Source organism: Danio aesculapii, chromosome 4 (genome assembly GCF_903798145.1).
Source record: "Danio aesculapii chromosome 4, fDanAes4.1, whole genome shotgun sequence".
NCBI classification, from domain to species: Eukaryota; Metazoa; Chordata; class Actinopteri; order Cypriniformes; family Danionidae; genus Danio; species Danio aesculapii.
This window is the reverse complement of record NC_079438.1, coordinates 6,248,247-6,274,850: the sequence shown is the minus strand read 5'-3', so window position 1 is coordinate 6,274,850 and position 26,604 is coordinate 6,248,247. Positions and strand designations below refer to the sequence as shown.

The window sequence follows — 26,604 nt, the reverse complement described above, 5'->3', positions numbered from 1 at the left end:
ATAGCGGCGGGTGAATTTGAGCTGGGTGGACCTCACCTTGTCCACCTGCTTGCGGAGCTCAGAGCTGGGCCTGTATGCGCTCCGTTGAGAGCCTGCAGCGGGGGTCGGCGCATGGACGCTCGGCTTCCGGGCCGTCTGGTTCCCGTTCCTCTTCGGAGGACGACGCCAGCCGAGACACCATGGGTACTGTCGGTTGAGTGGACTGCAACCACCACAACTCTCGAGCCACTTTCCGACAAGGCGTCCACTTCCGCATCATTAAAGGGGAAGACCTCTTTGGTCCAACGTATATTTGGAAGCAGTTGTTACGACTTTTGGTGGATTTTTCTCCCGGAAACAACGTATCGTTTTGGGCAGCTTGGACTGCGCCAGCCGCGGAGACTTATTTTTGCGCTGCTTTTTGATTCCCTTTTCCCACACAAAGGGATGGCATGAGCCCCACCGAACACGCACTGTTATGGGCAACTTGGACTGCGCCAGCCACGGGGGCTTTTGGTATAAGCTTTTTAGTCTTCGTCTTCGCCTTTCCCGAAAACTTGATGGCAGGTCAGAGACAATCAGCGCCAGACACGCACCTCCAGGCGCGGGACGCCCCAAAAAAAGGCGGTCTCCCGTCGGGCATGGCTTGGCGGGCTGGGGCCTGGGTCTAATCAACTACACCGGTGAGCGTCGCCCGTCGCCACCGGCCGTTCCGGAGACCACCCATCTTCCTCATGGCCCTTACAAATACCCATCAATCCCCAAATGGACTTAGTGGTTTCAAAAGCTCGCTGGAAAGACTTACAATCATCCCAAATGCTGATGCTTCCCCGGGGGGCCACCACTGCCACCCCCTCTCCCCGAGGACCCACACCCTTTCTGGGGGGCAGGCGCTCATGTTAGAGGGGCTGGAGCCCCTGACCTCCAGGGCCACCCCCTCTCCCCGAATGGCCCACACCCTTTCCGGGGCAAGCACCGGGCCCAAAGTGTCTTCTAGTTTGACACCTGCTCACCAGCAGTGCCCGGGCACCCCACACTTAAGCCAGGAACATTGACTTAGTCAGTGGCACTCGCTAGGCAGATGTGCCGTTGGTGATCCCCCTCGGATGTGGGGCACCACCCTCTCCACCACCTTGTCGTACTTTGTACAGAGATAGCTCGGGTGCACCAGCCTTTCCAAGTTCCACCACCCGGGGCAGTGCTCAATTTGTGGCTGGGGTGCACCAGCGGCACGTAGTTCCAGGGGCATTCAATATGCAGGTTTTGTGTTTGTCTTCCTCCAGTGCCGGGGGTTTGCCACCCCCACCCCCCCAAGGCCAACAGCGCTGGTCTGGATCGGGGCACTATCTTTGGGCAAGTCTTCAATGTCTGAACCGCTTGGTTGAGGCGGGACCCCCATCCCCCCAAGGCCAACAGCGCTGGCCTGGATCGGGGCACTGTCTTTGAGCAAGCCTTCAATGTCTGAACCGCTTGGTTGAGGTCCTCCATGCCCACGGGCGCCCACCAGCTCGCCCGGGGTCGAGGCACTGTTTCTGGGCAAGCCTTCAATGTCTCAACCGCTTGGGTGAGGTCCTCCATGCCCATGGGCACCCACCAGCTTAGCCCGGGGTCGGTGTGGCACTGGTGCCCCTGGGGCCTCCAAGGCCAACGGCGCTGGCCAGGATTGGGGCACTGTCTCTGGGCAAGCCTTTAATGACTGAACCGCTTGGTTGAGGCGGGACCCCCAGGCCACAGCTCACCCGGGATCGGGGCACTATCTCTGGGCAAGTCTTTAATGACTGAACCGCTTGGTTGAGGCGGGACCCCCACCCCCCAAGGCCAACAGCGCTGGCCTGGATCGGGGCACTGTCTTTGGGCAAGCCTTTAATGACTGAACCGCTTGGTTGAGGCGGGACCCCCACCCCCCAAGGCCAACAGCGCTGGCCTGGATCGGGGCACTGTCTTTGGGCAAGCCTTTAATGACTGAACCGCTTGGTTGAGGCGGGACCCCCACCCCCCAAGGCCAACAGCGCTGGCCTGGATCGGGGCACTGTCTTTGGGCAAGCCTTCAGTGACTGAACCGCTTGGTTGAGGCGGGATCCCCAGGCCACAGCTCGCCCGGGATCGGGGCACTATCTCTGGGCAAGACTTTAATGACTGAACCGCTTGGTTGAGGTGGAACCCCCAGGCCACAGCTCGCCCGGGATCGGGGCACTGTTTCTGGGCAAGCTTTTGATGACTGAACCGCTTGGTTGAGGCGGGACCCCCATGCCCCCAATGCCAACGGCGCTGGCCGGGATCGGGGCACTTTTGCGGGCAGCCAGCCTCACCATTGACCCCCTAGTTCCTTCAAACGCAAAGCCGCCAAAACCTAAGTCCACATTTCTTCGCCTACTCCGAATGCCTGATGGGAGGTCAGAGACAATCAGCGCCGGACACGCACCTCCAGGCGCGGGACGTCCTGGAAAAGGAGTCTCCCGTCGGGCTTGGTGGTGGGCTGGGGCCTGGGTCTAATCAAGTACACCGGTGAGCGTCGACACCACCAGCCACGCTAATTCTCACTCACCCAACTGTGGCACTGGTGCCCCAAATGGACTTGGTCGTTTACAAAAGCTGGCTGGAAAGACCCACCATCCACCAAATAAGGGTTTGTTGTTCCTATCAATTTTTTTTTACTTCCTCCTGAGATGTATTTCGTGGCCTCCAGTAACGTACATGGAACTATGTTTTCAGAATGAGCCTGGGTTGCAAATCAGGCATGACAAGTCAGACATTTAGAGAATCAAATAATAAAAAGCCAATTCCGAAATGTATAATAATTACTCAAAGATAAATCTAAACATTAGATGGATAAAGTACGCTGCAGCATGTAAGTCTTGATGGAAAAACTCGGAGACTCACACATTGCAATAGGGTTTATTCACTATAAGATCCGAATGACATTTTTGCACCTTTCCCTTAAATACTCAAATCACAACAAACAATCGTAAAATTCAAGACAGTAAAAGTCCTTGTCTGGTCATGAATTGATGTTAAGACCATTTTTTCTGTAGTGGAGCATCTGGCAAAGATCTTTTCGCAGCCAAAACCCAGATGAACAGAGACAAGTGAAATTGCAAAACATTCATTCATTTTCTTTTCAGCTTAGTCCCTTTATTAATCTGGAGTCGCCACAGCGGAATGAACCGCCAACTTATCCAGCATATGTTTTACACAGCGGATGCCCTTCCAGCCGCAACCCATCACTGGGAAACACCCATACACACTTATTCACACACATAAACTACTGACAATTTTAGCTTACCCAATTCACCTGTACCGCATGTCTTTGGACCTGTGGGGGAAACCAGAGCACCCGGAGGAAACCCACAAGAATACGTGGAGAACATGCAAACTCCACACAGAAACGCCAACTGACCCAACGACCTTCTCGTTGTGAGGCGACAGCAATACGTACTGCGCCACCGCGTCGCCGAATTGTGAAACATTACTGTGAAATTGAGATTACATTACCAATCACACAGATACATTAAAACTGATATCTTGACGATTATAGGTCCTCAAGATACACAGCTTGGTGTTACAGTGGTGCAGTGGGTACCACGATTGTCTCACAGCATGAAGGTCACTGATTCAAGCCCCGGCTGGGTCAGTGGACATTTCTGTGTGGAGTTTGCATGTTCTCCGGGTAAAGGCGGTTCTAGCATCTGCGCCACACTAGCCACAATGGAAGAAATTGTCTTGCTTTTAGCTCTGCAAAATCTGTGAAGTTCACCCAACTTTAAAATGATGAGGCGGAAGAGGAAAGGGCCATCATCACAGCTCGCTCCTATAGTTTATAAATGGTGTCCTCCAATGACTCACCTCCACACAAGGCAAGAAGGCAGGTAACTTCTGCCGTCAACCACTGACCACTTTCCTTTTCCCCGTTTCCTCTGTTGTTGTTTCCGGCATCGGCGTCTCCACACATGCTCTTCCTTCTACATCATTAACCAAGAATAACTACCACATTGTCGCAAGTTTAATGACGTACAAAACGGAATGCCTCAATAAATCCTATCTGCCTGTTTACATGATAGTCGCATTGTCACAGGATGATTTATATCTGATTTAATTCCACATATGAAGGAGGCCTGAAACCAATCTCTGAATATCCAAATGCATGCGTTTTTTTTCATGTTTACATGGTCATAGAACAGATCCAATCTGTCACATAGGAGCAAAAAATCGGAATTGGGTCACATTTAACTGGCAGTGTAAACAGGGCCTTCAAGAGTTCACACTTAGCTGATAATTGATAATAAAGTGTATTTGGCATGCTGTCCCGGGAGAGAGCCCTGAGCTCAGAATATCCTTAAGCCCGAGGCTTCCTCTTGCTTTAAGGGCGAGAGAAGAGTTTGAGCTCAGGTAGGTCTCAAGAACTCCCCTGCTTGTGAACGTGCTGAGATACCTGGCTAAGAGTTGTCTTAAGATGCTTTTTTAGAGTAGTCAATTTACTTATAGTGTATGTCGTTGAACGGTAGGAGGAAATAAGGAAACCTGGGGTAAACCCACAAGAACACAGGGAGAACATGCAAACTCCAGACAGAAATGACGACTGGCCCGGTGAGGGGCCGAACCAGAGACGTTCTTGCCGTGAGGCAACAGTGCTACCCACTGGGCCACCGTGCCACCCTATCAGAGAAGGGGAGGAGTAGGCGTGGAAGGTGGGATTCTTCAAGACGAAGATGACTGGAGTGGAAAGCTCTGGTGATTAATAGTGTGTCAGTATTCATCTGATTGGAGCAATATACAGAGCTGATTCAGTACCAGCTGTGTTTAATCATAAGCATATGATACTCTCGAAATTAGTTTATAAATAAACCACACTTGATGACAAGTATTTGCTGAGATTCTTTTTTTCTAGTTATCTTAAATGTAAAAGAAAGTTCTTCACAAAATTTGATATGGCAAAGAGCACTTTCTGTATGAGTTTTTTTAAGAGATGTAAGGAGAGGTAATCAGGATATATATTGTTGTGTTTGTAGATTGTCTGGCTGTATGGTGACAGAGGAAGGCTGTGGTTTTCTGTCTTCAGCTCTGAGTTCAAACCCCTCACACCTGAGAGAGCTGGATCTGAGCTACAATCATCCAGGAAATTCAGGAGTCAAGCTGCTCTCTGAAAAACTGGAGGATCCAAACTACACACTGGACAAACTCAAGTATGTGGAGCATCACTGCCCTAGCCCTAGAGTATAACAATCATGTCTATGAAGAGTGAATATTTCAGTATCAGCGAATTTAAAGGGAGGTACACAAACTTTGTTTTTTTTATTTATTTTCATGAATGACATTTATTTATTTATTTATTATTTAACACAATACCTCTACAATTTAGCTACAAGACGAAGATTCTATTGGCAAATCCTTTTATAAAACATTGCATACATCTAGCTTTATGCAAAGCCAAATATTATTTTAAACAGATTATTATTAAACTGAAACTACTGCTAAAGCTTTGTAGCCTACTTCAATCCTGTTTCAGTCTTCAGATATTAATCCAAATCTGTAAAGGATGTTTCGTTATACTGAGGCAGTTCTGACATTAATCGGGACATACTGTACAGTTTCAGCACTTTAGCTGAGCAGTGAAACTTCTTACATACATTTCAATAAGGTATTTACAAAACATAAATACTTCTCACTTTAGATTAGGTCACAAAGCTGGTACAAAGTTAGTACAAACATACAAAGTAACTATTAATATGTGCCTAAATAATAAAATAATAACTATGTAGTTATTATAAAGTGTTACCTCTAATTATTATTCTTATATTTATGTAAAAATAACATTTTAAAATGTTAGCTAATAAAGACAAATCCTTCATTGCACCTGTATGCTTATTTCACTTTGAAAATCAAAAAATCAAATGAAATCACTTTTATTGTCACATCATCAGCAGCATGTGTGCTGTGATGAGTAAAAAGCTTAGGTGCTGGCTCAAGGCAAAATACAGACAGTGCAAAATACAACAACATACAACAGCATACTCCCCCCAAAAAAACAGGACAATGTAAAATTGGCAGTGTTGACAGCAATATGTACAATGAATAGGTGTACACATAGTTGTAGGCAGTATTGTTTTTAAGTATGGATTGGTTAAAGTGCAGTGCATGCTACATATTGTTGGTGTGCAGTGAGGGGTATGGAAGAGTTTGTGTGGGGTGTGTTAAGTGTTCATTAGCCTGATAGTCTGAGGGAAGAAACTTTCCTTCAGTCGGCTGGTGCGTGACCGGATGCTGCGGAACCGTCTGCCTGAGGGTAGCAGAGAGAAAAGTCTATGGCTTGGGTGGCTGGAGTCGCTGATGATTCTCTTGGCTTTCCTCATGCACCGCCTGGTGTAGATATCCTGGAGGGAGGGAAGCTCACCTACGCGTCCAGCAATTCGCACAATCCTATGTGGGCCTTTGCGATTGCTGCTGGGGCTGTTTCCCTACCAGGTGGTGATACAACCAGACAGGATGCTCTCCACAGTGCAGGTGTAGAACGAGCGGAGGATGTGGGGGCTCATTCCCAACCTCCTGAGACGCCTGAGGAAGAAGAGGCGTTGATGTGCCTTCCTCAGCACTGCGTCTGTGTGAGCAGTCCATGTCAAATCCTCAGCGATATGGACTCCAAGAAACTTGAAAGTGCTGACTCTCTCCACCGGTGTCCTGTTAATGGTGATGGGAGTGTGTTCTCTCTTCTCTCTCCTGAAATCCACCACCAGCTCCTTGGTTTTGCTGATGTTGAGCAAAAGGTGGTTTTCCTCACACCACTGCGTCAGAGTGTGCACCTTCTCTCTGTAGGCCATCTCATCATTATTGGTGATTAGGCCCACCACCGTTGTGTCATCAGCAAATTTAACGATGACGTTGGAGCTGTGTTTGGCTGTACCGTCATGTGTGTACATGGAGTACAAGAGTGGGCTGAGAACACAGCCCTGTGGAGCACCAGTGTTGAGGATCAGTGTGGATAAGGTGATGTTGTTCATTCTGACCACCTGGCGTCTGCTTGACAGGAAGTCCAGGATCCAGTTGCACAGAGAGCTGTGTAGATCCAGAGCCTGGAGCTTCACCACCAGCTTGGCAGGCACTATGGTGTTGAATGCTGAGCTGTAGTCCACAAACAGCAGTCTCACAAATGCATTTTTGTTTTCCAGGTGAGACAGAGCAGTGTGCAAGGTGAAAGCAATTGCATCATCAGTGGAGCGGTTATTCCTGTATGCAAATTGCAGAGGGTCAGTGTGAGCGGGCAGTACTGAGCAGATGTGCTTTTTAATCAGCTTCTCAAAGCATTTGCTGAAGATGGGTGTCAGTGCAACCGTACACCAGTCATTCATGCATGTGGTTTTAGCTGATTTCAGTACAAGCACAATAGTAGCTGTCTTAAAGCATGTGGGAACCACAGACCAAGAGAGCAAGAGGTTAAAGATGTCCGTGAAAACCCCCCCTAGCTAGTGTGCACATGCTTTAAGTACACGTCCGGGGATGCCATCTGGGCCCGTCGCTTTTCAGATGTTCACGCGACGGAAAGATCTTGTTACGTCCGCAACAGAAACAGAGAGTGTGCTGGCGGTTTCGGTATCGGTCGCGGGAGCGCGCAGTGTGTGCGCGCTTTCCTGGGCTTCAAAGCGAGCGTAGAACGAGTTGAGCTTGTCCGGGAGAGACGCAGCAATGTTTACAGTGGCTGATTTGTTACTTTTAAAGTCTGTGATGTAATTAAGACTCTGCCACATGCTCCTTACGTTATTGGTGTTAAATTGACCCTTTACCTTGTCTCTGTATTGACGTTTTGCTTCTTTGATGGTTTTTCTGAGGTTGTAATTTGCTTGTTTTTGTTCCTCAGCATTTCTGAATTTATAGGCGGAAGTTCGCACTGATAGGGCTGTTCGAACTTCGCTATTGACCTTTGGTTTTTGGTTGGGGTAGATATGGACAGTTTTTGTTGGGACCACGTCTTCTATACATTTCCTGATGAAGCACATAACTGTGTCTGAGTACCCTTCAATGTTGTCATCAGAAGCTGCCCGGAACATCTCCCACTCCACGTGATCAAAACGTGACCACGTGGTGCACGGAGAGCCCAAAAGTTCAGCAGCCCGTAAGGAAATGCGCGCCCGTAGCTCGCAAAGTTTGTTGTCCAGTTACATAGCAGAATGGTGGAGAGCGGAGGTCAAAATCCACAGCATCTTAGTCTGACGAGGACTCTTTTCTCTTTTCCGGCTGGGTTGCCGTCATCGCTTCGGTTGTGTGACCCAGACAAAGAGCTCTTTTGCTGTGTTTGTAAACAGAGTGTCGTTAAAGAACTCAAAGTCCGATCTTCGATGAGCAACGAGGGAGCCAATTTCCCGAAGTGTGTGTCTGTCGTAGGCAAAGAGCGTATGTACATCCAGCACGAAAAACAACTAAAAAACAAGTAAAACACACAAAACACAACAAAGTTTGCTGGGAGCTCGCAACACGGCAGCCATGCTCGGCGCCATCTTGATGACATACAGTGAATCATTTTGATTAGACATTTAGCTATATTTTGATAACAACTAATGCCATAAATTATTTTAAAGTATGCCTTAACAGGGGGGTGGGTATAATATCACATGTCTGTTGTGTTGTGTCATGTGATGTTATGTTGTGCTATGATCCATGTGCTTGTGTTTGTCATGTGACCGCTTTGTTCTGTTTCCCGCTGTTTTCTAATAATCATTTACCTGTTTCTAATAATCAGTTTCACCTGCTGTGTCACCTGTTTGTAATTTGTGTAATAGTGTCCTGTGTATTTATACCTGTAGGGGATCAACCTACGTTATAAGATCGATCAGGAATTTATAAGCTCATTTCAATGAACCGGATCTTAATGATTTGAATCATTGATTCAACTCAATTGAGTCAGACTGAATCAGATTAAAAGATACACAATTTATCTATCATTTGTCCAACAAATAGAAGACATCGGATTTTACCAATCTTGTTTATATTATTTTCGTGGCCAACGATAATAACAACACAGTATTGGGTAGCACATAAACAAGAACACAGTTCTTACAAAACGAGAACAAAGATTTATTAAGCTACACTACGATACATGAAACTAACTACGTAATAAGCAAACAACAAACAACAAACAAACGCACACACACAGTCACACATACACACAGAGGCAGTTCTGAGGATGCAAAATGAGTTGACAACGTCCCAAATTAATTCTAATACTTCTAACAAGATATTAGAATCACACCTGAGAAACAACAAAAGCAGAGATATGGCTTATCTTTAACTGCTTTTTAAAGAGCTGTATTAATGTGGCCGCTTGATGTTTGGGTATTAATGTTGCAATGTAAATTGACTGGGAAAGCCCAGGAGGTGTGCGCAGCCCTTCCTTTGGAAGAGAGTTTGAATTATGAGACAGTGAAAAATGTGATTATTCAAGTATATGAACTGGTGCCTGAACATTATAGACGATTCCGTACAACAAAAAAAGCTGCATCTCAGACACATGTAGAATTCGTTCGTGAAAAAGCTTTACTTTTTGACAGATGGGTAAAGGCCTATAAAGTGCAGGATTATGTTTCTTTGCATGAATTAGTGCTCATTGAAGAGTTTAAGAATTGTATTTCCGGAGCGAACTGCTATTTATTTAAATGAACTAAAGGTTACATGTTCAACAAGCAGCAGTTTTAGCAGACGAGTATGTTCTATTGCATAAATCTGCCTTTGTAAAATGCCCACTTGATTCTGTTTCATAAAAAGAAAACTCTGTTTCTACATGCGATCAAAGTGACCAAAATCCATCTGGTTATAAGTTTCGTAAACAGTGAAGTTATTGCCATAAAACTGGTCATGTCATTTCAGAGTGTCGGATTTTGAAGCGAAAGCAAGAGTGTAAACAGAGTGTCGTTAAAGAACTCAAAGTCCGATCTTCGATGAGCAACGAGGGAGCCAATTTCCCGAAGTGTGTGTCTGTCGTAGGCAAAGAGCGTATGTACATCCGTATGTACATCCAAGTTATTGCCATAAAACTGGTCACGTCATTTCAGAGTGTCGGATTTTGAAGCGAAAGCAAGAGTGTTCGGATTCGTCACCAACCAATTCAAGGCTCTTTATTAGTCGCGTCTCCGCCCGCCGCTACTGACGTTATGGATGTGTGCTTTAAACCGTTTGTGTTTTACAGCTATGTTTCATTGATGGGTCGTGTTGAAAATCAACATGCTGTAAAGATTCTACGTGATATTGGGGGATCTCAGTCATTTATATTGCCGGATGCTCTGCCTTTTGATGCTAATTCTGCGTGTGGCACTAGTACGATTGTACAGGGAATAGAAATGGGCTTTGTACCCATTACTCTTCATTGTGTGTGGGTATCTTCTGATTTAGTTTCTGGCTATTTTAATGTAGCTATTCGTGCTTCTCTTCCTGTAGAAGGAATTCATTTGATTATGGGTAATGACATTGCTGGAGGTAAAGTCATACCAGTAATGCATATTACAAATACACCCGTTTTTGAGCGGCAGCCTGACAAGTTGGCAGAAAGTTTTCCAAGTGTGTTTGCTGTTAGTGCCGTTACAACTCGGGCACAAACGAAACATTTGAAGGGAAACGATGTTAACTTAGGCGAGTCTGTTTTTACAAAGATTTTTAAGAAGGGTGAATTTCCTCAGTCTCTAGAGGCCCCTAACCTTTTAAAAGCTGTACACCCAAATCCTGATGTGTTTTTACCTATTCCTCACTGAAGCTCAGAAAAATGATTCCACACTGGCGAAGTGTCGTTTGAGTGCTGATGGTAATTTGTCACCATGTAACCAGTTTTACTGGAATAACACCGTTGACAATGCGTCGCTGGAGTCCTCGTCCATGGAGTAATGATGTGCAGGATGATTGGAATGTAGTTCATCAGATTGTGGTGCCTTCTCAATTTGCAATCTGCAACATTTTTTCTGGCCAGGTTTAAAAGCTGATGTCTCCCGGCATTGTAAAGTTTGTCATACCTGCCAGGTTATGGGGAAACCAAATCAAATTGTCCCCCCTGCTCCGCTTCATCCCATACCGGCTGTTGGCGAACCAATTGAGCGTGTACTCGTTGACTGCGTTGGACCACTTCCACGCACAAAAACTGGTTGTCAGTATATTCTCACGATTATGTGCACCACTACGCGATTTCCGGAAGCAGTACCGTTGTGAAATATTACTGCTAAATCTGTTACTAAAGCTTTGATAAAATTTTTCACCACTTTTGGATTACCGCGAATTGTTCAAACCGATCAAGGTTCGAACTCGTTTATGTCACGTAAATATGTTAAAACCATATTTGTGTTCTGCTGATAATCCTGAAAAGGAAACAGTTTCTTCTGACAGCAAGCAGGAAAAAGAATCTGAGTAAGTGTACATGCTGTCCCGTACTCTGGAGCTTGAGGAGGAAGATGACGGCTTGAGCGTCTCCGCGGAGATGTTGAATGGTGGTTGTTTAAAAAATTCTGAACTTCAAAAAACATTATCTTCTGAATTGTCTTATCTGCCTAGTGACCAACGACAGGATGTGATCGATTTAGTGAGGAGTTTTCCTGAACTGTTCAATGATGTGCCGTCTGGCACTACAGTCCTCCAGCATGATATTGTGGTGTGCAGCGCCAGTCCCATTAAACGGCATGCGTATCGTTGTCCTATAGGTAAGCGGGAGATCATGAAGCGTGAAGTGCAGTATTTGATTGAAAATAGCTTTGTTAAAAAGAGCACCAGTCCTTGGAGTTCACCATGCATATTAGTTCCAAAAGCGGACGGGTTGTTTTGATTTTGTACAAATTTTCGAAAGGTGAATTCTGTGACCGTACCGGATGCTTTTCCGTTACTGCGGATTGTGTAGATAATATCGGTAGTGCTCAATACATCACAAAATTAGATCTTTTGAAGGGTTATTGGCAAGTCATGTTGACTGAACGTGCTTCGGATATATCTGCCTTTGTGACCCCCGATACTTTTCTTCAATATACGCGGATGGCGTTCGGTCTACGAAACGCACCAGCTACGTTTCAACGACTAATGTCTATCGTTCTCTGTGACATTTTAAATTGTAACGTCTATCTAGATGACGTTGTCATTTACTCTTCTAGTTTGGCCTGACCACATTTCAACCCTGCGTGAAGTGTTTCGTCGCTAATCTTCTGCCTCTCTAACTTTAAATCTTGCAAAGTGTGGCTTTGCAAAAGCTTCAGTTATATACCTCAGCAAACAGGTTGGGAGTGGTAAAGTATGCCCAGGGAATGCTAAAGTGAATGCAATCCTTTCGTATCCTGTTCCTACTACGCGAAATTGAGACGCTTTCTTGGAATGACCGGGTACTATAGGTGTTTTTTTTAAAGAACTTCTTAGCTGTAGTAGCTCCGCTTACAAAATTGTGTAGCTCTAAATTTGCATTTATCTGGACTAATGAATGTCAGAATGCGTTTTTGTGTGCTAAGTCTCTCCTTTGTAGTGCACCTGTCTTGTCTGCCCCTGCTGTGGATCGATCGTTTAAGTTAGAGGTGGATGCCAGCGAGACTGGAGTTGGAGCTGTCCTGCATCAGGATGGTGCTGATGATATCACTCACCCAGTGTCTTATTTCTCTGCGAAATTAAATCGCCATCAACTTAATTATTCTGTCATAGAAAAAGAGACCCTGGCAACATTTTGATGTGTATATTGGTTGCAGTTCTACTCCTGTCATGGTCTATACCGACTACAATCTACTGGTTTTCTTAAATAAAATGTATAATCATAATCAGAGATTAATGCGCTGGGCATTGATGGCCCAACGTTATAACTTCGAAATCCAGCATAAAAAGGGGCGTGACAATGTTGTTGCTGATGCCCTCTCATGAGGGTAAAATTTTAAAAGGTAATAGTTTTTTTTATTTATTTTCTTGTTGGCTTTTCGATGCTTCACCTAGAATCCTCTCACTTTAGGAAATAGGATTCTTCTTTTAGGTGGGGGAATGTTACGGCTGTTGCCTGTCTGTGTTTGTGCTTGCATGTGTGTCATGACGTCACTCACTGTTTGTTTCCTAGAGTCTGCCTTTGCGCACCTGCAGCGAGTTTCGCTCATTGAAAATTGCCTATAAATATGGACCAACATTGAGTGGAGAGAGAGAGGAGACTTCACAGCCAGCCATCAAGCTTTTATTTACTTTAATTTACGGTTTTGTTTCCCTTAAGTCTTACTTTGATCTACTTTGTTAATTGTTGGGTTGTTTAGTCTTTGGTTAGTGTTGTATATTTGTTTGAAAAATAATCTGAGACTCAATCGTCTGTGGTGCAACACAGACTGTGACATCAGCGTGCTGCTACATTGAAAATATATGATTCGATTCATGCCTTCTGATTGATTCTCGGACCATAGCAGCTTTTGCTGTTAAAGGCACGTGGCGTTTGGAGGCTATTAACAGCAAACTGTTATTTCTGAATGGAATGACACTGGGATTCAGATGATTTGAAGCAAAATTATTTTATTGAACATATACCACGTGCCTAAAGCATTTGCTCAATGTCAATAGCTCATTTTTGGCGGAAGTGATGTTTAGCGGCTTTTGTGTCTGAACTCCTCAAATAAAATGAAACTCATCATCTCAGCATTTGTTTTGGAAAATGGGAAAAGCAGCGTCTCAATATCCACATGAAAGCATCTGGCTGTCAATCTTTGACATGACTGGACTTTGCTACTCAGCGCCCCCACACCTTGATGCTAATGGCAAGAATAGCATGTGTAGAACACATCTAATTGGCCACTTCCAGCTTGCTTGTTCCTGATTTCAGTCATCATACAGTAAACATTCATCATCATATGAGTGACATGCATCTAAACAATCTCTCAGTCATCGTGCATACAGATTTTGTGTCTTCTGTGTCTTGAGTTCTGTATGTTGCCATTTGATTGGAGGGGAATCACTGGACTGATTATTCTACTTTAGCCAATCCCCATAGACAAGAAAATAAAATAAAGTAGTGGCTGCAGCTTGAAAGTGTTACAAACCCCTGATGTTGGTCTGAGGGAAATGGGGTTTGACATTTAAATTACAGTTAAAATAATGAATTTATATAATACATACAATGGTTAGGACAAACACAAAGAAGTTGGAAATTACTTTGATCGCTGGCAGACTGCTGTCACTAAAATCTCTGCGACTGTGAACTGTGACTGTGAATGTTATTACATTTAAAACAGAGGTGAAGCAGATCAACTTGACTGTACTAGGGAAATATCTCACGCCCGCAGTGCATTAACATTTGCCGTCAATATGCAGAGGAATTATCTGCTGTCAATGCTGCAGGTTTGAGAGATGATAGTGTGGTGCAGTGCCGCCTGAGTGAGATGGAGAGGCAGACGGCATCACCCGCAGCTAGGAACAGCATGGACACATGAGAGTCTCCAGGAACTCCTAAAAACATTCGCTAGTTGCTTTTTTGAACATTTGGCGCTAGGGGGTTTTGAAAAGTTGCAAAGTTGGCAACACTGGCTGGCAGCGTCTTTGAAATGCTTACACCTGCTGCATGTGCAGTACGGAAGTAACGTTACATTATTCATGGGGGCCCTCGGATTTGAAAACAAGTAATAACGTTAAAATCTTAATGGTTATAGACAGATTTTACAACATACGATAGAAAATGTATAAAAGAGCTATATGATTAAAATAGCTTCTTGGCATTGGTTGGGGACCCCTAATTCCCCATAGCCCTAAGTGGCTGCTTGACGAATTAAATATATCTCTAATTGGATTATGACTAGTAAAAACTTAGTTAGAGATATCTTGAATTATAATTTGCACGAGTGGCAACTCAATTAGCGATATCTTTAATTACAAGTTCTACTAGTCAAAACTCATTTGTAGATATCTTTCAATGGAAGTCAATTGAGAAATATGACTAGTCATATAGGGTTGCAGATATCTTCAATGCATATTATACTAGTCGCAATCACATTGCAGATATCTTAATTGCAATTACAACTAGTCAAAATTGCAATATACAGTTGAAGTCAGAGTTGTTAGCCCCCCTTTGAATTTGTTTTTCTTTTTTTTTTTATATTTCCCAAATGATGCTTAACAGCGCAAGGACATTTTCACAGTATGTCTGATCATATTTTTTCTTCTGGAGAAAGTCTTATTTGGTTTATTTCGACTAGAATAAAAGCCATTTTAAGGACAAAATTATTAGCCAAAATTATGAATTATAAGCTATTTTTATTTGGTAGTCTACAGAACAAACCATCATTATACAATAACTTGCCTTATTACCCTAACCTGCCTAGTTAACCTAATTAATCTAGTTAAGCCTTTAAATGTCACTTTAAGCTGTATAGAAGTGTCTTAAAAATATCTAGTCAAATATTATGTACTGTCATCATGACAAAGATAAAATTCAATTCAATTCAATTCACCTTTATTTGTATAGCGCTTATACAATGTAGATTGTGTCAAAGCAGCTTCACATAAAAGGTCACAGTAAATAGGAACAGTGTAGTTCAGTTTGTAGTGTTTAAGTTCAGTTCAGTTTAGCTCAGTTCAGTGTGGTTTAATAATCACTACTGAGAGTCCAAATACTGAAGAGCAAATCCAACGATGCGCACCTCTACAGATCACGAACCATGCAAGCCAGTGGCGACAGCGGAGAGGGAAAAAAACTTCACTAAAGGCGGAAGTGAAGAAAAAAAAACCTTGAGAGAAACCAGTCTCAGTTGGGCACAATCATTTTAATTTCTCCGCTGGCCAAACGTCTTGTGCAGAGCTGCAGTCTCAGTGGCGGAGGCTGGAAGCTGGCCTCAGCGAAGACTCGTCTGTCTCTGGAGCGTCACAGGAAATAAATCAGTTATTAGAAATTAGTTATTAAAACTATTATGTTTAGAAATGTGTTGAAAAAAATCTGCTCTCCATTAAACAGATTGAGGAAAAAATAAACAGGGGGGCTACTTAATTCGGGGGGCTAATAATTCTGACTTCAACTGTAGATATCTGGAATTGGAATTATGACTAGTCAAAACTGAATTATGACTAGTACGGCAAGAGGTATTTAATGCTAAAAACGGCTTGCCATACTGTGTCTTGTCCTATTGTGTGGTGAAACCCGCTTTGTACTGGTGCACATAAATTATAATCCTGTGGGGAAAAAAGGCAGCTTCTGTCAGTGGAGCACGATTGTGCTATAACCTCAGTGCTATTTTTTTTTCAACACATATACTTTGTTGTTTGTTTAATACTATTTAAAAATGAATAACAACTATTAAAAATTAATACATTCAAATAATAATTAAATACAAATGTCTTATTGAATTGAATATGCATAATGAGTGATGTTTGATCAGAATAATTCTGACTGCAGCTGCTGAAAATAAAGTGTTTAGTGTTTGTTTACTGACTGAATGTCAATCTTTGTGTGTTTTTACAGTCTGGATCATGGAGGAGAGCAGAGGATTACAGCAGGACTGCACAAATGTATGTCTACACACACACATACACATACACAAAACTTCTCTCTTTCTCACACCAGTGTTAATTTTGACAGCAAATTTTTATTTAGTTTTTGTTTTAGAATTTTGAATTTAGACTAAAATTTCCTTTTAGTTTTAGTTATATTTTAGTCTTCTGAATCATTTTAGTTTTAGTCGACTAAATTTCATAAGATTTTAGTTGACTAAATGTACTCGAGAATTTAGTTGACTAAATTGTTTTAATTTAGGAGTAATTTAATTAAATATTGTATACATTTATTTATACAAAATATTCTAACTTAAAATGAAATAAAACAGTTTAATTAAAATATGAACTATAGCTTTTCCATTGAAGACCAAAAATTAGATATGCATTGTTGTTTATATCATAAGTAACATGTAAAATTATGTGTCGGCAATCAATCCACATGTTAGAAGAGTAGCCATCTGAAAATGCAGGAGTGTGCAATTACTTAGCAAACACCATTTTTTAACATGGTGTAAACTACATGTCTTTTTAACCAGTCTGATGAACTGTTTCAAGCCATTAAATCTTTGAAAGGGCTTAAAATAGTTTAAGTCCAATTTGCAATGTCAGTCTATAGCAAGCTTTACTGTTGTAGTTGGTGTTACAGTACATGGTGCTCAGATGCAGCACTGAGTAAATATGAAGAGTAAAGACATATGACTGGCAAATGATAATGTGTCATCTTGTAAAATGTGCACTCAGGCCCATGGCTCTGTTAACTCACATAGAGGAATTGTAAAGCAAAGATAAATAAAAAGTGTGCTTCACTTTAAGGCAGTATCGTTATCTTTTGTGTTGTATGCGACTCCCTGATAAGCAGAGATTATAGCACTATAGTATCATTACATCACATCGTTGATGACATCCTGAATAAAAAAGTTTTTGTTTTGTGGTAGAGGTAAACTGTAAATGGCTGTTGTCATGACGATTGCGGCAGATGCAGACAGTGAGTAAACCTAGCATGAGTTAGCGGGTTAGCTAAACTGTAGCCGCAGCTAAAAAGAAACGCGCTAGGAAACAACCCTTCACAAAAATGAATGCCATTATAATGAATTTAAAACTGACCAATTTAATAACTTTTAATGTATAATCTAACTGAATAAATTATCTAGGTCAGCGAGAGGCTATAGTGTTTCAGTTAAGCAAAAGCACACACACACACGAGTAAATAAAAAAAAAAAATCAGTGTTTACCTTTGCTGAATTTCAGGATTACTCTCTGGCATGCTGATGTCACTTTAGATTTGTTGTTTTTATCAGCGATTTCTGACCCCAGTCGGTTTACGATCTTTTTTCTTGACAAACACGAATCTTCTTTTTGCTCTCAGCTGTTACCATTTCATTATAGTTTAATCTGACAGACGCCCCAATGGAAGATGATGTAATCACATCCCGCATCTGCTTTGGATCAGTTACTTTTCAAATGCGTATGTGTGAGTCATGCATCACACACCAAGAGTAATTCTGATTGGATGTTTTCCAAAAATGTCTCATCTCATTTTTATTAGTCAACGAAAATGTCAGTATATTTTTATAATAGTTGGCGTCATCATCAGTAAAAACTTGTTCGTCATGAAAATTATGATGAAAATTTTGTCAACGAAGTTAACACTGACTCAAATGTTCATACACACACTCTCTCACGGTGTCTCTCTCTCTCTCTTTCTCACACACACACAGCTGTAGTGACTGTTGCTGTGTTATTAATGTTTGTTTTTGTGTTCAGATGCCTGTTTTCTCACCCTGGACGCAAACACAGCAAACAATGAACTCATTCTGTCTGAGGAGAACAGAAAAGTAAGGTGTGTGTGGGAGAAACAGTCGTATCCTGATCATCCAGACAGATTTGATGTTTATCTTCAGGTGTTGTGCAGAGAGAGTGTGTGTGGACGCTGTTACTGGGAGATTGACTGGAGTGGAGATAAAGGTGTGTTTATATCAGTGTCATATAAGAGCATCAGGAGGAAGGGAGGAGATAAAGAGTGTGTGTTTGGATCTAATGATCAGTCCTGGAGTTTGAGCTGCTTTTCCTCCAGCTCCTCATTCACACACAATAACAGACGGACTGATCTCCCAGTAGAGCCGCTCAGCAAGAGAATAGGAGTGTTTGTGGATCACAGTGCAGGAACTCTGATCTTCTACAACATCTATAGAGACACAATGAGCCTCATCCACTCAGTCCAGACCACATTCACTGAGCCGCTCTGTGCTGGGTTTGGGGTTTATTCTGGATCATCAGTGCAACTGTGCTGAAGACTGAGAGACTGAGGAGAGATTTACCCATAGTCCTCTGCAGGTTTAGTCAGTAGCAGTGAGATGATCAGGAGTCTTATCTGTATGTGAGTGTGTGTGTCTATGTGTGTGTGTGTACATATTTTTTTCAGTCTTCATTTGAAATGTATAATTGGTATCGATATTCTCAGGACAACTCAAGGAAAGCATCAAGTAGGGTTGGGTATCGTTTGGGGTTAGTTCGATACCGGTGCTAAATTGATACTTTTAAAATGGTACCAGTGCCAAAACGGTGCCTGAACCGATAGTTTTGAGCCACAAAATTATGGTGGATGACTCTAGAAAAATCTTTTATTTGACTAAATCTTTAAACAAATTATTTTAGGAGGACTTCCGGTTTTGATATGAGCGAATAGCACGCGGGATAAGACAGCTCCGCACTAAAATCTAAAGAAATTAAATCAGAACATCTTTTAGTAAACCTTTATCATCAGGGAAAGGAACAGAACTTGATTTGCAACTGATCCACACCGAGTTGTTTGGCTTTAACGTTATATTTGGAGCTTAACATGCCAGCCAAACCTCGTAAAGCAACAGACCAGGCCGCGCCCTCATTGGACTCGGCTGCAGATGATACACCGGCCAAAAATACTCAAGACACGGGTAACGCAGCAATCCTTAACGCAATTTCTTCTGTACGCTCGGAAATACATGCAATCAAAGAGGACATCGGCGAAATAATAGATGCCAAAATTGAACAGCTTGACATCTCGATACGAGGGGAACCGTCCACATCTTGAAGAACGTAGCAGGAGGCAAAACATCCGTGTCATAAATATCAAGGAAGGGGCCGAATCTGGGAAGAAACCGAGAGACTTTATCGCACAACTTCTAAAAGAGGCATTATTGCTGGATAATCTACCACTTGTGGATCGCGCCCATCGGACACTACAAAATAGTCCAGGAATCAAAGAATCCCGTTAAAAGAAGTAAAGTATTATCACATTTAAAATCACTTTCAGCAGACATTATTTTTTTTACAGGAAACTCATCTGAAATTAGACTCTAAGGTTAAGTTGAGGTGTAGGTGGATAGAAAATGTATATCAGTCAAATTTCTCAGTTAAAGCACGAGGAGTTGCTATTCTAATACGGAAAGGTGTGCCATTTAAACTTAATACATTAAAAACAGACAAAGAATGTCGATATATCATATTATCCGGTGAAATGCATTCTCTCACTATTACATTATTGAATATCTATGCCCCAAATTCTGATTATCCAGACTTTTTTAAGAAAGTATTTGATTTTATCCCCAACATATCTCAAACGAATTTAATCATAGGAGGGGACTTTAAATGTGTTCTTGACCCATATTTGGACAGATCATCCTGCAAAAGAGCCCCTCAGTCCAATTCCAGAAACTTTTAAAATATCTTTATTAACAACTCTAATTTAGTGGATATATGAAGACTTTTTCACCCTGTCGAGAGAGATTACACCTTTCACTCACAAGTCCACAATGTATATACTCGCATAGATTACTTTTTGGTAGAAAACAAATTAATCTCTGACGTGGTGGATAACAAAATTCATGATATACTAATTTCTGATCATGCCCCTATCACAATAAAAATTGAACTTAATGATTTAACATCCTCGTGTCCTGTGTGGAAAATGGATCCTAGTCTAGTCAGTCACCCTAAATTTCATGATTACCTGATTCTACAATTGGAATTATTTTTTGAAAGTAATAATACTCCTGAAGTTTCTCCAGGTTTATTGTGGGAAACACTCAAAGCCTTTTTAAGGGGTTGTGTAATCTCCTACGAAGGGTCTAGAAATAAGTTGTATAAATCAAAACTTTCTGAATTGGGCAAACAAATTCATCAATTAGATAATGAAAATGCTCAAAACCCCTCATCAGAAACATATAAAAAGATATTAAAGTTAAGTTACGAGTATAATAAAATCGTCTCAGATAAATTAAGTAAATCATTTCTTTTCATCAGACAGATATTTTGAATTTGGGGACAAACCACACAAATTACTTGCAAGACAGCTACGTAAATTAGAAAATGATAAAACAATTCATTCGATCAAGACAAAACTAGGAACTAAATGTACTACATCAAGAAATATAAATAACTGCTTTAAAGAATTCTATTCAAACTTATACTCATCTGACCCCTGCATAGATTTGCAAGCTATGGATAAATTCCTAAACAAATGTAATCTCCCTTCTCTTACCCAAGACGACCGTAATCTCCTTAATAGAGATATTTCCCTAAAGGAGTTAAAAAACACAGTTAAGTCCCTAAAAACCGGTAAAACGCCTGGTCCAGATGGCCTACCCTCCGAGTTATATAAAACATTTAGTGATATACTTTCACCTTACCTTCTTGAGACATTTAAGACGGCATTAAAGAGCGGATTACCACCATCGTTCAATGAAGCAGTCATCACTGTTATTCCAAAAAAAAGGTAAAAACACAGAGGAGGTGGAAGGATATAGACCAATTTCTCTTCTTAACGTAGATCAGAAAATTCTTTAAAAGACACTCTCGCCGACAGATTAGCTAAATTAATCAGTGGTCTAATTCATACTAACCAGAATGGTTTTATTCCTGTAGGAATGTTTCACAAAATACACGACGCCTTTTTAATATAATGCATCACTCCAAAGCTGCTCAAGAAAATCTGGTAATAATCTCACTTGATGCAGAAAAAGCTTTTAATGAAGTAGAATGGCATTATCTATTTGCAGTATTAGAAAAATTTGACATGGGTGATAACTTTATAAATTGGATAAAGATTTTATATAAATGCCCTACAGCTCAGGGATTAACTAATAATACTTTGTCTGGTCCCTCTAATCTACAAAGGGGAACCAGACAAGGATGCCCTCTATCTCCCCTGTTATTTGCATTGTCTATAGAACCCCTTGCTCAACATTTTCGTTCTGATCCAACTATACATGGTTTTATTATACATTACAAAACCCCATATTACTATATCAAAAGCTTTGAATACTATTCAATCCTTTGGCACATTTTCAGGGTTCAAAGTCAATTTTGACAAAAGCGAATTAATGCCCATTGGACTAAAAGATCTATCCTCAATACATTCCTCTCCATTTAAAGTTTCAATGGAAAAATTTACTTATTTTGGAATTGTATTTACATATAAATATTCAGCACTCATTAGTGCCAATTTTACCCCTCTAATTTCCAAATTGCACACAAATATACAATTTTGGACTACCAATAACTTTATATGGTAGAATAAATGCAATAAAAATAATATTATTACTACAGATACTTCACTTATTTCAAAACATACCAATCTTTCTACCTAAATCCTTTTTTAAACAATTAGAATCGACCGTTCTTCTGTTCTTGTGGGGATATAAAAATTATAGAATTAAAAAGGCATATCTCTGCAAGTCTAAACAGGAGGGAGGTCTGGCACTACCAAACTTTTGCCTTTATTACTGGGCTTCCTTCTTAAGTCTAATTTCCATATGCTTGAATGACCATGAAGCCCCACCCACATGGCTCCAACTAATGTGTGATCAATGCCATCCATATAACCTAGGGGCAGTAATTCTCTCACCTGTAACTTTAGAAGGTTCGATTTTTAACAGCAATATCTTAATTCGAAATATGCATCGCATCTGGAAATAGATGAAGCACCATTTTAACATAAAGTCACTTTCTCTTCTAACTCCCATTGCTAAGAATCCATCATTTATACCATCTACATTAGATGGGACTTTTACGCAATGGAAGGAAATGGGTGCACATGCTGTAGGAGATCTTTTCACTGATGGAAATCTAGCTTCATTTAACCAATTACAGCAGAAATTTAAATTCCCTCAGAATCTTTTTTTTTTTTTTTTCAAATTTTTACAGATTAGGAACTACATACATGCCCATACGTCTTCATTGGATAGTACATCCCCTTCAATCATTGACAAATGTCTAGACTGGCGTAAAGGTAGTAAAAAAGCATTATCAATAATTTATGAACAACTACAATCTGTTATTTCCCCCTCCACAAAATGTTTTAAGGAAGAGTGGGAGAAAGAATTGGGGGTGGAAATTTCAGAGGAAATGTGACAATCAGGTTTGGAGGATATTAATAAACACTCTATTAATTCTAGGCATTGTCTTATTCAATATAAAATAATTCATAGGTTAATTATTCAAAGAAAAAATTACATAGAATCTTCCAAAATATTTCACCTCTTTGTGACAAATGTAATTCATCAGATGCAGATCTATCTCACAGTTTTATTTTTTGTTCTAAGATACAGAATTATTGGAATGGAATTTTTGAAGTGCTTTCCGAGGTGTTGAAGTTGCAATTACTTCTCTGAACAAACGCATTTGTTGTCAAATACACAACATAAGATGCTCCCATACTGCTTAACTACTGCCAAGAAGCTGCTGCTACTGTTTTGGGAAAAAAAGGAATCCCCAACATGTAAACATGTAAGAAATTGCCTCTATGTTACACTTGGAGCGAATTAGATACTATTTGAAGAGAAAACTTGAACAATTTGACAAAATTTGGAATCCTTTTATCTGTTACCTTGAAAAAACCTCTCATAGTAATGCATAATTTCTGTAATGTTTTAACATGCTTTGTCATCATACTCTGTTGTTCAAACAGGTCTTTGTAACAAGGTTGCTTGCTATGTGGGTGGGAGTTTTATTTATTTATTTATTTTATAATTTTCATGTTGTTTTTGCTTTTTTCTTATTTGCTTTGCCTATGCTATATGTAGACAAAATATGTAAACAGAATTCTTTTCTTCTTGAAACTATGTCTTCAATAAAACTTATTTGACAAAAAAAAAATACTGTCTGTAATTTTAAGAGAGATCTTTTTGTTGATCAAGATTGCTACTCCCCTATTGCTCTTTGTGAAGGAGGAAAAATAGATCTGATTTTGGCAAAAATTGCGGCCAAAAAGTCTCTAGCTCAGACCAGCTGCTACTCCCCAGCCGCCATTTTGCTTCTCCCTAAAGTTAAATATTAATGACTACAGAACATGGTTTGCTGTACAATTATATTTTTTATTATAGAAAGAATGAAAGCAAAAATGATGGTCCAACATTCCTGACCATTATCACCAATAAAGCCTAGAAAACTTTTGCCATGGCCTCCTTTGGTTTTAACAAACTTATTCCTCAGGTTTTTCCAAACTTTTTAACAAAAACTTTCCTCCTTTTCCATGGCTGTTGCAATTTCTAGCTAAGATTTATTGGTCATCTGGTTATCTCTATGATCACGCATGGACCGATCATAAAGGTGTTTGTACAGTCGTACCTGTTTCAGACAAAAAATCTCTTCAAAGTTATTCATATTCAACTCAAATGAAATGCAGCGCCGCTCAAACTGTTCGCTCAAAAATGTTTGTAGCTTATTGGCTATTGCATGTTGGTCTCATTTGTAGTATTTGTATTGTAATATCACAAATTACATTTGGACTAGTGAGATAAAGCACTACAACACCACGAAAATCAAGCAACAACAACAAAAAAGAATTTAAATAAGCATTAGATGCAGCGTTACATGGACATTGGAAAAATAAGACCTGTGCAAATATATTTAAGACCTAGAACAGCGAATTTAAGACTTTTTAAAACCTAAAATTTCTATTATTAGATTTTAGACTTTTAAGTTATGTTTCCTGAAATGAGTTCAGGAACGGGTGTCTTTTTTGGTTTACTGTAAAAGAATTAATGCTTTATGTGTTTATGCAATCTTTCCTATTTGTAGCACAGAGATCTTAACTGGAGTGTTTTCCGCTGGCTTCTTTTTCTTTTTAAATAAGTATTTTGCACTACAGGAAGGAAATGTACAAACTGCTGTAATATTTAAACAATGACTATTCATTTTCCGGCTGTGATGAGTTTTAATATGTTGGCTCTTAAAGGCAAGGTTACAACAGGGATTGTTCTCTTTGAAACTGTTGTATAATACATGGGTCCAAAGTTGTCTCTGTTTCATAGAATCATGTAGTGGAACAATTGTTTGCCATTTCTTTCTGTTTACTGTAATCACAACCCTTTTTGTAACCACTGGCAGCCTTCTCGATTTCTTTTGTTTATTTGTTCCCTGTACTTCTATGTTCAAGCTTTACTCTGCTCTCCAATGAAACAGTCTGTTGGTGGTTGTCTACATCACTTTTTATTCAGACTTCCTCACCATCTGTGATTTCTTCCTTCAGTTGAACTATACTTTCTAATGAAACATTCTATTGGTCATTGTCTACATCATTTTTGTCTGGTACTTCCTCAGCATCTGTGTCTTCTTCCTCTAGTTTAACTACACTATGAAATGACACACTGTTGGTTGTTGTCTACGTCACTTTTTGCTTGCACTTCCTCAGCATGTGTGACTTCTTCCTCAATTTGAACTACCCTATCTAATGAAACACTCTGTTGGTCATTGTCTACGTCACTTTTTGCTTGCACTTCCTCAGCATCTGTGACTTTTCCTCCAGTTGAACCACACTCTCCAATGAAACACTCTGTTAGTTGTGTTCTGCCTCATTTGCTTCTGTGTTGTCATCTGATTTAGCATCATTAGTCATACTAAGATATAGGTCTTCTGTCTCACTGTCTTGAGTACATGACTCTGTAATATGTCTCTCTTTGTTAGTTTTGCCTGTGTTTCATATTGATGGATGCTCAGTTTCATAATCAGTTGCTTTTTATACATTACCTGAGCATATTTTATCTCTTGTTTATTAATCAAATCCCTTACTCCATTTCGATTGCTGATCCATATGACTTAAAGCCAATGATGGTTTATCATATGATCTTGACCAAACAAAATCTGAGACAGTTCAGACCAGATTTTTGAGGAATAAGTCATAACTCTCATTGTGAAGTTTACTTATAAACTAATTTTGAGAGGATCACATGATTATGATTGAACACAGCTGGTTCTGCATTAACTATGTATGATCCATCAATCAGACGATTCCTAACCCACTATAAAGAGCCAAGGTTTCTCACGACAGTTATCTGCGATTTGAAGAATGCACTGTGCAGCTACTGCAATAACTACATCTCCAACTATAACTCTAACAAAAATTTCAACAACATCAAAAACTTCCACTTCAAACTGCCACACACAACACATTCGCTGTGTCTTCAACCCCATTCTACAACTCAATCACTGTCCATGAACTCTCAAGATGCCGATGATCTAAGCCATTGCAATGAAGTCGAACCCGTGGTAACATATATAGCACGCTTCAAAGGGAAGCTTCGCCAAAATAACTACACTCCAACAAACACTAAATATTTTTTTCTTTTGAAAAAACATCCATGAAATGCACTGCTATTATCCAAATCACTGCAGTATGTTCAGTGGAGCAGCGTCTCCAGTCATAACACTAAAGATTTTGGTCAACAAAATGGCTGCCGGTCTCTTGCATTTTTGATTGACACTCCTTTGAGCCAATAGCTGAAAGAAGAAGCGTCACCATACAATTAGCTCTAAAAAACTTAAGATGGTCCCGGCCTCTCTCTTATGAATGGGCTCTGTAGCAAAGACTTTGTGAATAAATTGGCCAGATATGCTTGTGATTTTAATCACATTAAGATTCCAAATGTAATGTTATCCATGGATTAAAGGGGTGGTCCACTACGATATCATATTTTAAACTTTAGTTGATGTGTAATGTAGCTGTGTGAACATAAACAGCATCTCTGAATGTAAAATGCTCAAAGTTCAACGCAAAGGGAGACCTTGATTTTTACAGAGTTAGCTTAGCAAAGCCTACAAAAAATACTTCCGGGCCAGTAATATCACAAACATACTTTTACCACGCGCACACACTGCGCAGCTAAGGGGCGTAGCCAGAGGCACTGTAATGTTACAGCAGAGAAAGCTGAA

At 40.7% G+C, this 26,604-nt stretch overlaps 1 protein-coding gene across 1 annotated transcript in view; it reads left to right on the top strand.

The window, feature by feature from the left end:
* Positions 1–18,729, top strand: part of LOC130221908 (NACHT, LRR and PYD domains-containing protein 4E-like) — a 65,011-nt gene extending 46,282 nt beyond the window's left edge. The window contains exons 8-10 of the mRNA XM_056454462.1: positions 4,986–5,159; positions 16,385–16,431; positions 18,181–18,729. Coding sequence (XP_056310437.1) covers positions 4,986–5,159; positions 16,385–16,431; positions 18,181–18,707 — 748 coding nt within the window. The 3' untranslated portion in view covers positions 18,708–18,729. The remainder of the gene's footprint in view (positions 1–4,985; positions 5,160–16,384; positions 16,432–18,180) is intronic.
* The last annotated feature ends 7,875 nt before the right edge of the window (positions 18,730–26,604 follow it).